At 33.8% G+C, this 18066-nt stretch overlaps 3 protein-coding genes across 7 annotated transcripts; 2 read left to right on the plus strand and 1 right to left on the minus strand.

The window, feature by feature from the left end:
- Positions 1-3671: 3671 nt before the first annotated feature.
- Positions 3672-5865, plus strand: LOC105774908 (probable transcription factor KAN4). The gene is made up of 5 exons (XM_012597476.2): positions 3672-4136; positions 4307-4383; positions 4448-4484; positions 4569-4686; positions 5213-5865. Exons 1-5 carry the CDS (start codon positions 3848-3850, stop codon positions 5646-5648), a joined length of 957 nt encoding a protein of 318 aa, XP_012452930.1. The 5' UTR covers positions 3672-3847; the 3' UTR covers positions 5649-5865.
- A 4382-nt stretch (positions 5866-10247) lies between these two features.
- Positions 10248-15478, plus strand: LOC105777429 (hypothetical protein). 4 transcript variants are annotated; one of them, XM_052622124.1, is made up of 17 exons: positions 10251-11058; positions 11147-11327; positions 11927-12076; positions 12461-12622; positions 12698-12870; positions 12950-13016; positions 13087-13250; positions 13349-13507; positions 13579-13670; positions 13759-13853; positions 13956-14033; positions 14136-14216; positions 14300-14374; positions 14456-14547; positions 14632-14794; positions 14928-14988; positions 15132-15478. In XM_052622124.1, exons 1-17 carry the CDS (start codon positions 10370-10372, stop codon positions 15242-15244), a joined length of 2595 nt encoding a protein of 864 aa, XP_052478084.1. In that variant the 5' UTR covers positions 10251-10369; the 3' UTR covers positions 15245-15478. The 4 variants fall into 4 exon arrangements, 3 of the variants coding, with proteins under 3 accessions (XP_052478084.1, XP_012456147.1, XP_052478085.1); XM_012600693.2 differs by having other exon boundaries at positions 10253-11058; positions 14136-14231; XR_008189931.1 differs by lacking the exon at positions 15132-15478 and having other exon boundaries at positions 10248-11058; positions 14136-14231; positions 14456-14519.
- On the minus strand, positions 15446-17573 carry LOC105777430 (U-box domain-containing protein 1). 2 transcript variants are annotated; one of them, XM_052622126.1, is made up of 2 exons: positions 16924-17573; positions 15446-16839 (listed from the first exon to the last, which is right to left on the minus strand). In XM_052622126.1, exons 1-2 carry the CDS (start codon positions 17540-17542, stop codon positions 15569-15571), a joined length of 1890 nt encoding a protein of 629 aa, XP_052478086.1. In that variant the 5' UTR covers positions 17543-17573; the 3' UTR covers positions 15446-15568. The 2 variants fall into 2 exon arrangements, with proteins under 2 accessions (XP_052478086.1, XP_012456149.1); XM_012600695.2 differs by having other exon boundaries at positions 15446-17572.
- Between the last annotated feature and the right edge of the window lie 493 nt (positions 17574-18066).

The raw sequence follows: 18066 nt of genomic DNA on the forward strand, positions 1-18066 counted from the left end.
GGAAGAAATTACAACTTTTTTTTTTCAGGGATAAAGTAATATTTTAGTCTCTGAATTTGGTAAAATATTTTACATTGGTCTTTGAATTTTTTTGGTCCATATTAGTCCCTCAACTTGGTAGTTTTTCTCAATTGATCTCTAAATTTAGATTTCGTTAATGTATGTAGACGTGGCACTATGAGACTGTGTCACATTATTACTTAATTTTTTTTAAAAGGAAATCAAGTGCTGACGTGATATAATCTCGAAATATTGCATCATCTTACTTTAATGGAATCCAAGTTTAAAAATCAAAATGAAAAATAAAAAAAAAGTCAACAAATTTCAAGACTCATGTAAACCCAAAAAAAGTTTAAGGATTAAAGTAAAAAAGTTACCAAATCGAAGGAATAAATGTTAGTTTATTTTCTTTAAAGACTAATATTCAAAGATTGCTTAAGGTTTTGTTTTTGAGAAATGACAAGTACTTTAATGGTGTCCCCCAATTTTCCAATTCGGCATTGGGAATCGTTTTTGAGATGCCCATGTCATAATCATTTTCAAAATTTGTCTCTCCTAAACTTTCTCCTAGAACAAGTATATATATATATATAATTATGTATTATATTAAAGTTGTGATTTTTTTCATTATATTTTAATTTGATAGTTTTTAATTTTTATATTTTTCGAATTTTGAAATTTTAGTCTTAATCGGACAATAGTCGTTAAATTCTGTTATTTTCAAATCTTATGGGACAAATTTATTATCATACATAAGATTTTATCAACTTATTATTTTTACATAATAATCATAAAAAATCAAGTCATTTTAACTAATGGGTTTAAACTTAAGTAAGCATAAGGTATGTTTGGAAAGTTAAAGTACTTAATGATTTTATTCTCAATCAAGCCATAAGAATCGGAAAGTGTACTTGAAGTATTCTTTTTACCCTTTTCATTGAGACCCACTAATTATAATAATTACGAAACATATTACCCTTATGTAATTATAAATAATTACATTCAAATCTAATTATTAGATAGATTTCTAAATACACTCTAAAAATTTATTAGTAAATTAATTATTTTGCTTAAATCCTTATTTAACATCAAATTCGGGTTCAAAACTCGAATAACCCTTTCCCTACCTTGATAAAAAAATGAACATAGTAATAAAAGTAGAAAGTGCTTATTTTAATATCATATATATATAATGCCAATAGTCTTTTGGTCTAGTGGCAACGGTATTAAATAGAGAAACATGATATTTTTGGTTCAATCCCAAGCAATCTCATCATCCCCTACTCCATTATCAGATGGGAATAATCTACTTATATCGGTGTAAAATTAAAGATCATATATTGGATTGATATGATAAAACATAAAATTAATTTGAAAATTTACATGCATGATCAATGAATTCAACGGTTAGATTATCAAAATATTATTTATATAAATATTTATAAAAATATGTAAAATCCCTTTCCCCATATATTATATGAAACACCCATGCATTTAATTTAAATGTTATTATTATGCTACACAAAGTCCAATTAATTCTAATTTTCATTGGAAAAGAAAATTGTGCTTACATGAATTCCTTTAAACATTCTCTTGTTTAGTTGGTCCACTCCCAAAGAACCCCACCAAGACATGATATTTGATAGGCTGGTTCGGTAAAATGTGTTGACATATTTATATATATATATATATTAGATTACCACAAGTGGGCGAAAGAATATATGTTAAAAATTTATAGATAATGCCCTCTTAGAGCATGGGTTGAAATTCTTTTAATTATATCTTAATTTTTCAAATTATAATCAATTTCTAATGTTTGGTTAACTCGTGACATTAACATAGTCAAAAACTTTATTTTAATAGAGAATTTACGTAAATTATCAAAACAAAAATATCCTTATAATAACATTTGTCATTTGTTAAAAAAAGAGAGGGTATTTTAGTTAACTCACAATTGAATTAGTGCTCGGCTTATGATACCAATTCAGTCAAGAACTTTATTATAGTAAAGACATATAAAAGAAATCAAAGAATTTGTAAGCACAAGATAAATCGATCAATTCTGAATAAACGATATTCTGTAAACATCTTTCAAAAGAGTCGAAAATTCGAGGAGAATTGCTAGTTGTTGCCTATAATTATAATAGATTAAATAAATTTTTTTTCAAACAAAGATTGACTCAAAAAGCATGGGTAGCTAGCTAGCAATGGTGACGAATTTATTAAAAGAGTGTTGAAATGGGAACAAAAAGCCAAATCCGTGAATCTCGACGGTATTTCACTTTTTTTGAACTTTGCCATTGATTGGTGACAAACTAAAACTATACCATATGCCTTTACAACACGCATGCAAAAGGCAAACCTATAATTACCCTTTGTCTTCCTTTTTATTTATTAGGGGAAAATTTTGGTTATGGTCCCTCAGAGACTTACGGCTGATTTAGATGGATAGCGGGATTGAAAATAAAGATGACTGTGAGATTAATTACTGTAGTGGTGAGGTTGGGTAATATTCAAAATCAATGATTATGTTATATTCTTAATTGCGTCATTTGCGTTAAATTGCGTCAAATTAAAAAGTCTATAAACTAAATTCTTAATTTAACCAATTATTATGTTATATTCTCCTGGCCATATTAAAGAAGTCACGAGCTGACAAGCCCTAACCATTTCTTTTAGAGCCATCCAACAATGTACAGGGTGTTGATTTACAGTGCATTTATGGGGTTTGCCTTCATTCATTAATATCAAAATTATTTATCTAAAAAAAGAATTAATATAAGAGGCTTTGGTAGTGTTGGTAAATGTTGAGTTTTCGGGATTTTCGTGGGTTTTTAGTTTCGATTTTTTTTTAATTTTAGTGGGTCAGCACCCATGCTTACCCTATCCCTTCACCCCTTTGATTGATTTTAATTTTTAATTACAAATATAAAAAAAAATTGAGAAAATATAGGAAATGAAGACTAACGAATAATTCCCAATATTATATGTATGGTAATAGCTAATTAATTAATTAATTAATTAATTAATTAATTCCCATTGAAGACAAGGGTCTTCCTTTAGTAAAATTTAGCAGGATCTTCATTCATTAAATAAGTTATAAAGAACGTCTCGTTTACGCCATTTAATTATATGTAAATTTTATTAAAGAATTTACCAATGTCAATTATTTTTATTATTTCAACAGTTTACAAGTTTTATCAAATAATTGTGGGTTTGGATGGACGGTACGTTTATCTACAGTTAGTGTAAAAACAATGGTGGCGGTGAGATTAAATACTGTAGTGATACTGTAGCATGAGACAAAAAGTAAACTAAACACACCGCACCCTATTGCCCATCTAAACTCACATTAAAACTAAAATCAATTCATTAAAAATGCAAATGTGAAGCTTACGCATAAATTAGGATATAATAAGAAAATTATCATTATACTAACTTATAATTTCATAAATTCAAATATCTACACCCTTACAACCCAATCATAACATTCGTGTATGACACTTCCACCTTTATTAGCAATACCATAAGTTACTTACCTAATCCCCATTATTATTAATTACTTGCATGGATATCATATGGAACATTTCCTTTTCTTGGAAAGTGTCATATGAATATATATATATATATATATATATATATATATATATAGGTATTGTCAAAGCTTGAGAGAAAGATTCATTTCTTTTTTGCATTCTTTGTAAATACAATAAAAAAATTTCCCAATATTCATTCCCCTTCTTTGCCTGATGTAGGTAAAGTCTTCAATGACTTTCAAACCCTAATTCATCACTTTAGTCTTTCACTTTGATCTCATTTGCAAACAGCTAAAAACATCTTGAAAAACATGGCAAGTGTTGATACCTTTGAAAAAAACCGCAATAATAACAGAGACCTTGCAGACGAGGAAGAAGAAGAGGAGGAGGAGGAGGAGGAGGAGGATCGTAACAAGATCAATTACAAGACAGGAAATGAAGGAGAGAGCTCAAGCAACAGCTCGGTTGAAGAAACTGGAAAAAAGTCGACCACCGGATCTGTTCGGCCGTATAACCGGTCCAAGACGCCAAGACTCCGGTGGACACCGGATCTCCATCTTCGCTTTGTTCATGCAGTTGAAAAATTAGGAGGACAAGATAGTAAGTTGATACATACATACATACATACATACATACATACATACATATATATGATTTTTTGAAGATATGATGATGAACCCTCAACAAACAAGCTTAAACCCAGAAATTTTCTTTGCTGATTTATGCAACAAAAGTTTATGTTTTATATATATATATATATATTGGTCCAGGAGCAACACCCAAGTTGGTTCTTCAATTGATGAACATCAAAGGCCTTAGCATAGCTCATGTCAAGAGTCATCTACAGGTAATTTTTTGTGATACATACATACATATGTACTTAATTTGAATTGTTGTTTTTTTTTTGGTAGATGTATAGAGGCAAGAAGATTGATGACCCCAATCAAGGTAATAATTGAATCTAACAGTGCATATATTTTAAAAGTTTTCTTTGAAAATGTATATATATGATTATGTCCTTTTATATTGCAGTTATTCACAAGAAAGAGATAGTGTTTCAAAATGGAGATCATCATCACCATATACATAAACTCAGCCAACTCCCCATGAGACAAAGTTTCAATAATCAAAGTCCATCTTCAACTTTTAGGTATAAAATAAAAGAAATCTACTATATCTTTCTCCCTATTTTGAGGATTTTTTTGACGTCTAATGTAGGATCTTTTTAAAACAATAATTGTGGTTAAAAAGCTAAAAATGAAAATATTGTGGTCATTTGATCAAGTCTCGTTAAAAACTAAGAAATTGCTTTTATATAGAACTTAGTTTCTCTCATTTAGTGTTGAAACAGGTTGAATTAGTTAAAAAAGTATCTCAATACAAATTTTACATGGCATAATCAAAGATGAATGGATATTTTTTTCCCTCCATTTTTATTTCAACCGTTTATTTAAAAAGGTCTCACGGGATCCCAACTATAATAAAATCTTTAGATAGATGCAGTCACCCAATGACGAAGGTGGCTCCCCCTCTCAAATGGTAGATGTTTCATTTAATTCCTTAAATTTTTATGAAATTATATATATAATAGTAACGTTGTACTTTGACTCTTCTTAATAATTTACGATTTTATAGCTTTGTTTATGATGCCACCTATATATATTCTAATTTTGCAGGTATGGTGATGTAATTTCTTGGAGAGGGAACAACAATAAAAATGTATTGGATATGACAAGCAAAGGGTTGTATTGTTCAGTTGCAACGAGATTATTTAGTAGCTGTAACAACTACAATTCACTTAGCTTTAGTTCACAAAGGCCAACGATGGGTACCAATTGCACACCATTAAAGAGGAAGATGATAAGTAGCATGGTATCCAACATTGAAGATCGTTTAGATTTGGACTTGTCATTGAAAGTGACAACAGTGGCTGGTGAATTTGATGAAAAGGGTTCATTAGCTTTGGATGATAGTGGTGGTTTGTCTCTTTCATTGGCTTCGTCTTCATCATTTTCAAAGCTTTGTAGATTGAATAAGGAAGTAAAATATGGGGATGGCAATAGGAAACAAGAGGTAAGGACAATGGCAAGTACTCTAGATCTCACTTTATGAATACGAGGGTCCATAATATATTGGTAGTGAGATAGTCAAGTATTTTAGTCAAAATAGACTTTTCGAAGAGAATTCAGGTTCAAACTTTTGAAAATGAAATTGTTCTGAGGGACAGTTTTGGACCCTGAACCTTTAATTCAAGGAAGAAAAATCAATGTGTCATAGATATTGTCTATTAATGTAAATCAATGTGAGCACAAAGGTGAATATTAGTCCACCTCTTTGTTTGTTGTTTCCATTGTCTCTTATTGCATGAATTCCAAGTTAGATTATGTTTTTAGGGTTTATATGTGATACATTATTAGTATAAGATAAAATTATACATATGTTAACACTCGAAAATGCATGAAATATATATATATATATATATATATATATATAAAATTTATGTTTTAAGGAGGATTAATTAGTTTTAAGATTTAAGAGTCTTTAAGGTGTTGTTTAATAAATTAAAATATTAAATATTAAAAAATTAAGTACTGAAATTTAATTTATAAAAATTAAGTACAAAATGGGATTAGATTATTTGATAAATGTAATTTTAAATATTCAAAAGATAATATTAAAAATAAAATAGCAATAATTGAAAAAATTCCATGATAAATAATTCTGTATCTGCTTATTATAAACTAATGCTTAATTAAATAGAATTACTAGGAAAATAAAATTATAAACAGGAATCCTATGTCTTTAAAACTAGGTTGCCAATGTCAGGACTCAGGACGAGACAGCAGTTTTCATGTCTTGTAATAGTAATAAAAGAAATATTTGAAAACAGGATAATATAATTAATAAGAGTATAATTAAGATATCTATATATATGTTTTTTTAGGGCAGTCATTGAACTGTGTTGGAGAGAATCAAGGAGAGTTCTGTCATGTATCTTCTCTTTTTTATTTTTTTGGTCTGTCTTTTTTTGTTTAAGAACTTCTCTCTCTCTCTAATTTTTTTCTCTCTTCACACGCCAGGTATAAAATATCTCTCATGTTAGAAGGAAAATTATTCAAAATTGAAACAGCCAAACCAATAAATAAAACCCTATATAGATACCAACAAGTGTTAGGTACATGGTAAGACACAATGCATTCTTAAGGGGAGACGTAGGTTCGATCTTTGGAGATGACATTGTTAAAAATGACAGTCATGAACCGCAAACATATGAATAGCAAAACGAAGGAATAAAAAAAAATCTATACTTGTTATACTATACATCGATAATAGTAGTAGGATTGATCGCAAAGCAATAAGAAAGAAAAATAAGAACATGCAGATTTTACATAAAAAACTCTTATCGGGAAAAAAAAACCACAAGCAAAGGAGGAGAAATTCATTAATGTTGAAAAACAACAATACAAGAGGTTTTTTGCTACACACATCTTAAGGGTTAAACAACGCTTTTTATAATCGTCTAATAAAAGAAGTATAATACTATACGAATTCAACTTATGTGGCAAGGTCCTTACTAAGACGTAAAATCAAACGGGACCAAACGTCTAATAAAAGAAGTATAGTCCTATACTTGTTTGACCCTTGAACCTTCGCCCCCGTAGATCCCCTATTTTTTCTCTCTATTTTTTTTTAATTAACAAGCGAGTTACACCTCAAACTTTTTAAGCTGGATCAAACAGGATTCGAGTGACATAATTTTAACAATACTAAATAATTATGACTCAAAAATCAAAACAACTAAACCAATAAAATTACAGAAGACCAAGTCCAGATTGTGTCATGCATCAATAAATTCTTTTTAACCAAATTTCAAATAACAGCTGCATTTTTAGATTGCATAATAAGACACTGACTTGCAATTTTTTTTTATTTAAAGTCCAAATTCCACCGTCAATTTTGGAAATTCATTTAGTCAGTGCTCCCTTTGCCGAAGCCATTTCCATGTGAGGGCGTCTTGTGAAAATTAGTCTATTCTATTTGTGATGGACATGGTGGCTACGTAGACGAGAGATTTCCATGGCACTCTAAAAAGTCTTTAAGTTCATGAAGGAAATGAGAATTTGTGGGGGTGGCTAAACGTGATTTCATAAAGTCTTAAGTTTTACCTCGATAGGCATCGATATTGTTGTCAGTATAGGAGAACGTGAGTTCGAGTGCTTTAACGTGCATTATCCTCCCATTTAAGGATTGAGAAAAACTATAGGTATTTCTAAGTATTGTATAAAAAAAATTTAGTCCACGATCCAAAAAAGATAAAAAGATTGCCAACTTTTGTCAATCCTAAAATGTAACTTTTGTCAAAATATGTAACTTTTGTCAAATACATGTATCACGTACATTGAACCAAAAGACACAAATACCACATTGGAAAAAAATGTAAAACTCAGGTATCAAATAATAATTAAGCCAACAGAATTTGAGTTAATATCTTAATACAAAATCCTTTGGTATCAAAACCTATATTATATAAAATATATATTAAAAATATTAAAAAATAGACTCTATACAAGAAACAACAAATGTTAACCAGCCTTAGACATTTTTGGTTAAGACATAAATTTTGGGTTTTTAAGCATTTAGATTTGAGTCTCATCATGCACAATTACAATGCGTAAGTGTCATGGGCTGAGATTTCAGTTTGTCACAACTTACGGCCTTAGACGTGAGACTTAAGCCAACGTTGTCTAAGTATAGCCTTTTGAAAACTGACAATGGCAATGGCACTTGAGAGAATCAAACGAATAAGGAAGAGTTTAGGAGAATGCTATGTAGTGAATTAAACTTAAGAAAATATATACAAGAGGGCTTTACAAATGAACTCTCTAACTACACTCACAAGTATGCCTAAGCGTGCTACTCTCAAGCTCACACCTCACTTGGATGACACTTCCATCTACAAATGGTGGAGAGGATGCTAACCCTGTTTATAGGCAACCCTAGAACAATCCAACAGGTAATATTCACCCTAATGGATGGCTACGATAATTTCTAGCTCAAATTATCTATTTAAGTCGGTTGTGACTAGTCAGAAGCTGTTTGAAAGATTAAAATTTTGATTAATTTTATATAAATTACCCTAAAATTTTGATTAATTATGTAAATGACTTTCTATTTTGATTATATACGTAAATGACTTAAAATGAAGAGTAAAAATTGGTGGAGCCAAAGAGAATGGCGCCACCAACATGCCTTGTTAGCTACCTAAATAAAAAAATCAATTTTTGGTGGTGCTAAGAAGAATGGCACCACCTATATAAATACTAGGGAAATATTTCAATTGAAAAGCATTTGGGGACTTTAAAAAAATAATTCATATTTTGGTAGAGCCATTAAGAATGACGCAACCACTTTTTTATATGTCAGGCTTTTATTTTTTGGTTTTTTAAATTTTAAAAAAATGATTTTATTGGGTGGCTCCATTTAGACCAATCCTCTATTTCTTGATTTCTTTTTAAAAAACCCTTTATCAAACAATTAATTCACATTACACACATTATTTACATGAAAATTATTTTAAATTGCCAACATTTCAAATAACTATAAATTTACATAATTCACGAAATATAATTTTAGATTTGCAACATTCCAAAACAATTTCACTTAACTTACCATATATAATTTTACAATACGAGCAACTTTCTCAGTAATAATAAAACATAATTAAATGATTTTGCTCAAGACTAGAGGTGCTCATGGGCCGGGGGTAAAAATATAGGCCCGAAATATGAGCTTGGGCAAAAAAAATGAGGTTCGTTTAGAAAACAGGTTGGGCCTCGGGTACCACTTTTTTAGCCCGGGCCCGGCCCGGCCCGAATATTCTGATTACTCGATTCTAGAGTGTTTCTTAAGCTGCCTCAATATTCCGATTACTCCTCCAAACTTCTAGAGTCTTCATCTCTAGGAGCTTCCCCACACTTCTAGGAGGCCCAAATCCTTGGTTTCTCGAATGACCCTCTAGTGACTTGGTTGGAATTTTTTTGCCCTAGTTGGCACTCATAGTTGTCACTTGCAGTCTCAACACATGGACCATGACATAGGACTCTACTCCCAACATATGTGTATGCCATGATACATTTTAGTCCAGTTCTTTCTAATTTTCGTCCAAATCTTTATCCAATGATTTCATTTTATGTTGTAATTCCTTATTTGAACTTGTATTTTAAAAATAAAAATAAACAATGAATATATGAAAATGAAATTGTCTTGACATATATGAAGCGATAATTAAAATTCTTGTAAAACACTTATTTAACACGGGTTTAAACCGAATTATCATATCTCACCCTCAATATTGTATAAAACAAATGAAAATGGGTTTAACTATTTGTTTGAGGAACACATGCTTGAGAGTTGATGGTAAGATCAAAAAGCCTAGAAAATTGCCTAAGATTGAGCTCAGCAACCAAAGCCTAGAGAAATAAACCCAAAGGGCCTTGAGAGTGGTGTGCCCAATACCACTGCCTCTACACACAACCCCCCGGCAACCCCCAAAAAAAATCATGAAAAGTAAAAACCCAACAAAATTCACATGAACCAATCAAAATCCAAAAGGATAAATCGCAAGAGATGAGGTTGATTACTAGATCCTCTTAAACAGCCCCCACATAACAAGACACGTACGTGTGTCCCCCCCGTTTGACAGTTATGTTTTCAACCCCAACTCTTCACAAACTTCACTTCCTGTTTTTCTCCGCATGATCCTCGGTATATGCTTCCACAAAATTCTCTTCTTATCCCCCCTTCCCCCCTCCCCTTTCTTCCCATTCTAATCAATGGCGGCCACCACCACCATAACACCTTGTTCTTCTTCTATTCTTCTCCATAATAATAACAAAACAAACCCTTTTTTCCACTCTTTAAACCCCAAAAAACCATCTCTTCTCTTCCACCCTTTTCCTACCCTTTCTTTCTCTTCATCTCTCTCCTCTTCTACTCCACCACCACCACTATGTGCCCCACGCGTATCCACCGCAACTATAGAGTACGCGCCGCCTGCTCCAGACTCCAATTTCCACCATGAAATCTCTCGCTTAAAAGCTCTTCGTTTAAAGCTTTCATCTTCCACAACCCTCAAGCAAAAGCTCAAAATCCTTGACTCTGATGCTAAAGTCAAGTTCTTTTTAAACACCCATGGTTATAAAAAGGTTTTGAGTTCACTCGGTTTGGGCTTAAACGAATTGTTTTTGGTTAAGTCCATGGTTGCAGCTGGTCAAGACCATGTGTTCGACATGGGTTTTGGTTTTGAAGATAGGGAAATGAGTTCAGTGAAGACGGCGCTTTATTCATTGGCCAAAATCATTGAAAAATGGGACTTCAGCAATGGCGGCAATGGCAATGGTGGAAGAGAGAATCAAAACGGCGGTGTTTTGGTGGGTGAGGACACTCAACAAGACTTCAACAACCTGTTGAAGGTTTTAGGTGAAGTTGAAGAGTTTTATGATTGCATTGGTGGAATTATAGGGTAAAGTTTTCATTTTTATCGCATTTCGTTTCTTATTAAACTTCTGACTTTCGACTTTCGACTAACATTGCTTTGTTTTTGTTTGTAGGTATCAAATAATGGTGCTTGAGTTACTTGCACAATCCTCATTTGAAACTCAATCTATAAACAATTCCAATCATTTACATGAATCAATGGAATGTCAGTTTTTAGAAATTCATCCTCCTATTGGTTGTGACCTTTCATCAAACACTGAATATGCATCTCAAGCTGCTTTATGGGGAATTGAGGTTAGCGCCAATGGAGTGTTTTTCTATTTATGTGTAGGCTAAATTCTCGAATAGGGACCAAGGAATTACCTGTATAATGTCAAACTTTTTAAAAAGGTCAAATCTTTTTTAATATGCTTATGTGTTCTATTTTAAACACTTTAGCTTTCACTTAATTTTGTATTATGAAGTGCTTGAAAAATCATGAGCACCTTCGAAAAGGTTTGACCTTTATACTTGCATTTATATTTTAAACATTTTAGCATTCACTTAATTTTGTATTACGAGGTGCTTGTAAAACCTTTATTTGAACAGCTTCGAATTTGGCCTTTTCATGAGCATTTAGGTAAGGTTAAAATATGCCATAAATTTTTAATACTTTTTGCAAATTTAGAATTTAATTTTTGTACTTTTATTTCTAGGAATTAAGTCTTGCTTTTTAGATTTCAAAATTAAGGTCTAATTGTTAACCTTGTTAAATTTCTAGAAATAAAAGTACATGTCCTAAATTTCAAATTTGTGAAGAGTACAGGGACCTATGACATATTTTAACCTATAGGTAAAATGATACGGATATGTCCACAAAGTTTGCTTGAATAATAAGATATGATCTGTTTTAGGGTTTGCCAGATTTAGGTGAAATATATCCACTGGGAGGTTCAGCTGATAGGCTTGGTTTGGTTGATTCTGAAACTGGTGAATGTCTTCCAGCTGCAATGCTTCCTTATTGTGGCAGAACATTGTTAGAAGGTCTTGTAAGAGATCTTCAGGTATATACAAATGTTTGGTAAAAGTATAATAGAAGCCCCTGTACTAGGGGTCAGATTGAATTGTGCTCCCTTTACTTAAAAAATAGACAAATTAGTTCTTAGTTCAAAGAGCGTATTGGTCATTTTTAGGCACTGTTAAAAACTGGCGTGGCTGATGGAATAATCAAACTGATATGTGGTATGCCAGTTTTTAATGGTAGAAATGAATGAATTTTTTAATAGATCACTTTGCTCTTTTAATGTGCAATGACTAATTTGACTATTTTTTGAGTATGGGGGGCTAGTATAGAGACATCCATGGTACTTTTACCACAAATGCTTTTATGTCTTTTTTCGTGCCAGACTTTGTGTTGGTTTTTTACGTTTTTATTGCATGGATGTAAGGCTAGAGAGTTCCTTTACTTCAAGCTATATGGCAAACAATGCATCACTCCTGTTGCGATCATGACGAGTTCGGCTAAGAACAACCATGAACATATCACTTCGCTTTGTGAAAAACTCGGATGGTTTGGAAGAGGCCGGTCAAGTTTTCGACTCTTTGAACAGGTTGGAGTTCTCTACTGTCTGTTTCTATCCCGTTATTCGTGCTCGTTATTAATTTGTACATATAAATTTTGTTAGCCTTTAGTCCCTGCCGTAAGTGCCGAAGACGGACAATGGCTGGTTAGGAAACCATTTGTGCCTGTTTGTAAGCCTGGTGGTCATGGTGTAATATGGAAACTCGCATACGATAAAGGTGTTTTTCAATGGTTTTATGATCATGGAAGGAAAGGTGCTACCGTTCGGCAAGTCAGGTTAGGCATATGTATTATATATCGGAACTTATTTGCATGCTATGATATGTACCGGTCGCTTAATTTTTAGAATTTGCAGTAATGTTGTCGCTGCTACTGATGTGACCCTCTTGGCATTGGCGGGGATCGGTTTACATCATGGAAAGGTATGTTTGTTAATAGATATCCTGAGTTCATTGGGATTGAGTTCGTTTGCTGAATCCGTATTTGTAACAGAAACTCGGGTTCGCGTCCTGCAAGAGGAATATGGGTGCTACGGAAGGAATCAATGTTCTAATTGAGAAGAACCTCGATGGGGAGTGGGCATACGGTTTGTCATGCATTGAATACACTGAGTTTGATAAGTTTGGAATCACAAGCGGACATCATTCACCTAATAGGTACACCAAGTTCGATACATTCAGTTTTAATTCATCCCTTCCGTATTTCTGTGCTGTATCAAGTAACAAACTCGGAAATTTCTCTTCATTGTATCAAGTTTGCAGGCAGAGTTCCCTGCTAATACGAACATTCTTTATGTGGATCTACCTTCAGTTGAGTTAGTTGCATCGAGTAGAAGTGAAAGAAGTTTACCCGGAATGGTTTTAAATACGAAAAAGTCAATTGTATACACGGATTATTTTGGAAACCGGCACAGGTACTCGGCTTCTATCCTTTCGCAGGGATAGCTCTTTCTTTGGTAACTTTTTAACCGCCCTTTTTTTTCAGTGTTCCCGGTGGCAGGCTTGAGTGCACTATGCAAAACATCGCGGATAATTTTCTTAATACATATCCATCTAGGTGTTTCAAGGGTGTGGAAGGTATCGTATTAGCTGAGTTCAACCCTGACTTCTTCCATTGATATCATGTTATCATTTGGTTTTACATTGCTGCTACGTGTGTCTACAGATAATTTGGATACCTTTATTGTTTATAACGAACGAAGAAGGGTCACATCATCCGCTAAGAAGAAAAGAAAACCTTCGGACACCTCACTTCACCAGGTAGTTTTCCGAATATTCTTCTTTCGCACCCTTGTTTTATATCGAATTAAACTATTTCAGATACTAAATTGTCTTTCCGGGGAAAACCGGTTCTATATGCAGACTCCTGAAGGTTCACTGTTGGATATCATGCGGAATGCTTATGATCTTCTTTCATGGTGCGATATTGATCTTCCCGAGGTATTTCCTATAAGAACTATTAACATTTTCCAGAACCAAGCTTTAACTACAAATATCCTATTTGGGTTTATTGAGCTTATTGTGTTCTTTCATATTACCTAGGTTGAAAGTAACGATAAATACGTTGACTCCAGACCACCGTTTCTCATCTTTCTACATCCCGCACTCGGACCAGTTTGGGAGGTCACCAGGCAGAAAGTATATTCTGGCTTTTGCAACTCATATTTTCCTTTGGTGTAATAACAACACTTTCTTCTGTTTCTCAGTTTAGCGGAGGTTCCATCTCTAAGGGCTCGGAGTTACAAGTCGAAGTAGCAGAGTTCTTGTGGAGAAACATTCAGGTCGTAAATATCTCGATGAATGGTTTTAGTAATGCTATATCATTAACTTTTACACTGACACGGGGTTTTCTTTTCCTCCAGCTCGATGGGAGCATGATTATTGTAGCTGAAAACATTATGGGCTCGACTAGGATCGATGACAAAGGTGAACTGATATTACAACACGGACACAGGTTTCGTATTGCATGCTTTCGTGTATCTTCAAAGATTGTACCAATTGATTCTCAGGTTCAAGATTGAGTTCATCTTTTATGCAGGTGTGGAAGATGTAAGTTATGTAACGTAACGGTCCTGAATGACGGAGTTGACTGGACTTCCGGAGACAACGTTTATTGGAAGCATGACATTCGCCGTTCCGAGGCACTTAAGGTTATATTACACGGAAATGCCGAGTTTGAGGCCTACAATGTTATCATACAGGTTAAATCTGATAACCATCAAACAATTTAAACCCGGGTCTCAGTACCTTATTTTAATTGGTGTTGTCCGTTCATACTCAAGCCGGTTTTCCGAGTCACACTCTGTTCATATTTCGGTTTTTTCCTTCATGCAGGGAAATCATGTATTTGAAGTCCCAGATGGCTATAAAATGAAGATTACTGCTGGAGATTCAGGTTTGCATAATTCGATGCATCGGCTTTTTTTTTTAGCATTGGTGGATTTCAGAAACTCGATTTTCCGTTGTGCTTATAGAACGATCTTGATTTCAACACGGTTTTTCTCATGAACTCATCTACGTCATTCACTTCGATTGCAGGTTTAGTCGTTCAGATGGACCTGATTCCGCAGAATCTGATGGATAACGGAAGTTGGTTCTGGAAATACGATACCAAAGGCAGCCACATTTTGCTGGAATTGGTAGAGTTGTAAAAAAGATCATCGCCCAATGATTAACTCTTTGGTTTACGCGAATCACTGTTCGCTATCACTGAGCTTCAACCACTTTAGTTCTGATCGGTTGAACATAAGTCTAACCTGTCCTATACTAGTAAATATTCGAGTTTACCGGTATTAGCTTGATGTGCATACATTCGTTTTTTTCTTATCGGAAAAATGTAAACGAACAATGTATAAGTTCTATCAATGAAATTTGTATTCATATAATCATTACAATTCGTGTTTTTGAAATGAAACTTATTGTGCAAGTAAAATCAAGAATTGACAAATTTACACTCGACAAAGAACGTTACATGTTTATCCAATAGGATTATGAGATTGTGAGCAGCATCGGTTGAGTAATCTAAGCAACGCGTTGGCTTTTCTTCGAGCTTTAGGTGAACCATCAGTGGCCAAGCTTTGAAGCGAAGGAATGCTTCTCGGGTTTATCAAAAGCCGTCTCGCGACTTCCTCTCCGCCATCTTTGCACAATCCGAGCAAAAGTGTTATCGAGTTTTCCTTCCCTTTGGCTGATCCAAATCTCAAAAGATCGATAAGAAGAGGCACCAAAGGTCTACTCTTTTTAATAGCTTCGAGCCCTTGTGGGCAACTTAAAAGCAGGGCCAAAACACCCAATGCATCATCTGTTATACCTGCTTTATCATCCATCAACAATTCAATAAGCAACGGAACGGCCCCGGCAGCTACAGTTTTCAGTTTGTTAGCATTGTAAAGCGCAAGGTTGCATAATGCCATTGCAGCGTCCCGTTTTCCAGTCGTTGTTCCTTCTCTAAGGAGCCCAACGAGGGCTGGGATTGCTTGAGAATGGGCTCCGATAGCTACCTTGAAGTCATCTATCATCGACAAGCTAAAAATCGCAGCTGCTGCATTTTCTCGTGCCTCCATCGTTTTTCCTGATTCAAGAACATCAACTATATTCTTGATAGCTCCGGCCGCCATGATCAAGATTTTATTGTTGTCGAAAATCGAAAGATTAAGCAATGCAGTAACAGCGTTTTCCTGGGTTCTTGGATCATTAGAGCTCAGCATCGTAACAAGAAACGGTATAGCTCCTGCCTCAGCAATTATCCTACGGTTATCCATCCCAGTTTTCGCAAGCAACCGTAACTCATAAGCTGCTTGTCTTTGAATATCAACGGAACCCATCGCCAATTTCCCGACCACAAACTCTGCAGTTCTTTTAACAGAATCAATCGCCACTTTGGTAGCGGAAATATGATCGACGGCTTTCTCGCACGTTTTTTTCTCCGACTCTGCATTTGACGAGCATTCCATTAACGGAATATTATTCTCTTGACACCACTGATGCACCAAGCTTTTTAACGCATAGTTTGGTATCAAAGCCATATGAATCAACCTTTGCCCGCTCTTAGGACATGTATAATGTCCTGTATTAATCCATTGAGCTATCGAACTCCGATCATATGTATGTCCCGACGCCACAATCACCGGATCTTTCATCAAATCGAGCGATATCGGACACCGGAACTCATCCGGAACATTAAACGGCGCCGACGTGCTCTTACCCACCGAACCCGAAACCTGTCTAACATCATTTTCTTCACTTTCTTCATTAAAAACCATAGATTTAGCATAAGAAACAAGTGATATCAATTTGTTTATATTTGAAACCACAATTAACCCTCCAGTACCTGCTTGTTTATGAACTTCATCTTCAAGCTTTGACATTTCTTCTTCATAGTCCAAAACTGTCTTCAATCCAACACTGTTAAAAACATGTTTCACCGTCTCAACATCAAACATGTTTTTTTCGGAAGCCATTAATGTAAGAAGAACATCTCTTGTTTGAATCTCTTTAGGATCTACATATAATTCAACTCTTTTAGCTTGTCTATGAAGAAGCTCAATTTGTTCTTTAATATCAACTGTAACAGTAAGTAAACTCAATGGCAAAATATCTAATGCTCTTGCAATTTCTTTAACAAAGACATGAAATTGATTAGACAATCTCTCTGTCTGAATAAGTCCCCATAATGAACTACCGTTTTTACACCCTTCCATCGTCGATTTAACTCGTCGTATCACCGAGAAAAGCTCGCTGAGACATAACACTGATGACGGCGGCAACATCGGGTTGTTTGATTCTTGAATTTCTTCGAACAATGATGTAAGAACTTTGATTCTTCGTAACATTGTTGAAACGTTACGTACTTGTATCGACGGAAGCTTTTCGATTGAACTCACTTCGTTCGATAAATGAATCAATGATTCTAACAAAGAATTTGATTGCAAAAAAATTGAAGAACCCATTTTTTTTTCCTTGTTCTTCAATTTAGTTCATGGTAATAAGCTTTTGAATTAAATAAATATTGGTTTGACATTTAAGACAAAAATTATTAAACAACTTGTCTGAAATTTTGACTCCTTCTATTTGTACATTTAATGTTAGAAGATGAAGTATGACTTGCTAGGCTGCTTCCACTTGGAGGGTTTATATTCTCTGCTATTCTTTTTTATATTCGGAAATTTGTCCTTTTTTCTTTGTTAGTTAGCTTTCCTGAAAATAATTATTTTGGGTTACTTGCACTAAACGTCCCTGAATTACGGGTAAATTCTAAATTGGTTTTTGAACTTCTAAACATTCCGATTAAATCTTAAAACTAAAGTATCATTTTAATCAGGTCATTCTGTAGTCATAATCGTTTGCTTTGACGTTAAAAATGTCAGGTTGGATTTGAAGTGTTCCTTATTTTACTGATATAAAGGGATGTCAAAAAAGCTCTAACCTGACCTAATTTGATATGGTCTTTTTTTTTTTTTTTTTGAAATCGGGT

This window comes from Gossypium raimondii, chromosome 10, assembly GCF_025698545.1.
Source record: "Gossypium raimondii isolate GPD5lz chromosome 10, ASM2569854v1, whole genome shotgun sequence".
Lineage (NCBI taxonomy): Eukaryota > Viridiplantae > Streptophyta > Magnoliopsida > Malvales > Malvaceae > Gossypium > Gossypium raimondii.

Coding starts and splice junctions, on each gene's coding strand:
- LOC105777430 (XM_012600695.2), bottom strand. CDS start 17,542: ATGGGTTCTTCAATTTTTTTGCAATCAAATTCTTTGTTAGAATCATTG.
- LOC105774908 (XM_012597476.2), top strand. CDS start 3,848: ATGGCAAGTGTTGATACCTTTGAAAAAAACCGCAATAATAACAGAGAC. Junction 4,485..4,568: donor GATTGATGACCCCAATCAAG/GTAATAATTGAA, acceptor TTTATATTGCAG/TTATTCACAAGAAAGAGATA. Junction 4,687..5,212: donor AGTCCATCTTCAACTTTTAG/GTATAAAATAAA, acceptor CTAATTTTGCAG/GTATGGTGATGTAATTTCTT.
- LOC105777429 (XM_012600693.2), top strand. CDS start 10,370: ATGGCGGCCACCACCACCATAACACCTTGTTCTTCTTCTATTCTTCTC. Junction 12,871..12,949: donor GCTACCGTTCGGCAAGTCAG/GTTAGGCATATG, acceptor TAGAATTTGCAG/TAATGTTGTCGCTGCTACTG. Junction 14,375..14,455: donor TCTTGTGGAGAAACATTCAG/GTCGTAAATATC, acceptor CTTTTCCTCCAG/CTCGATGGGAGCATGATTAT.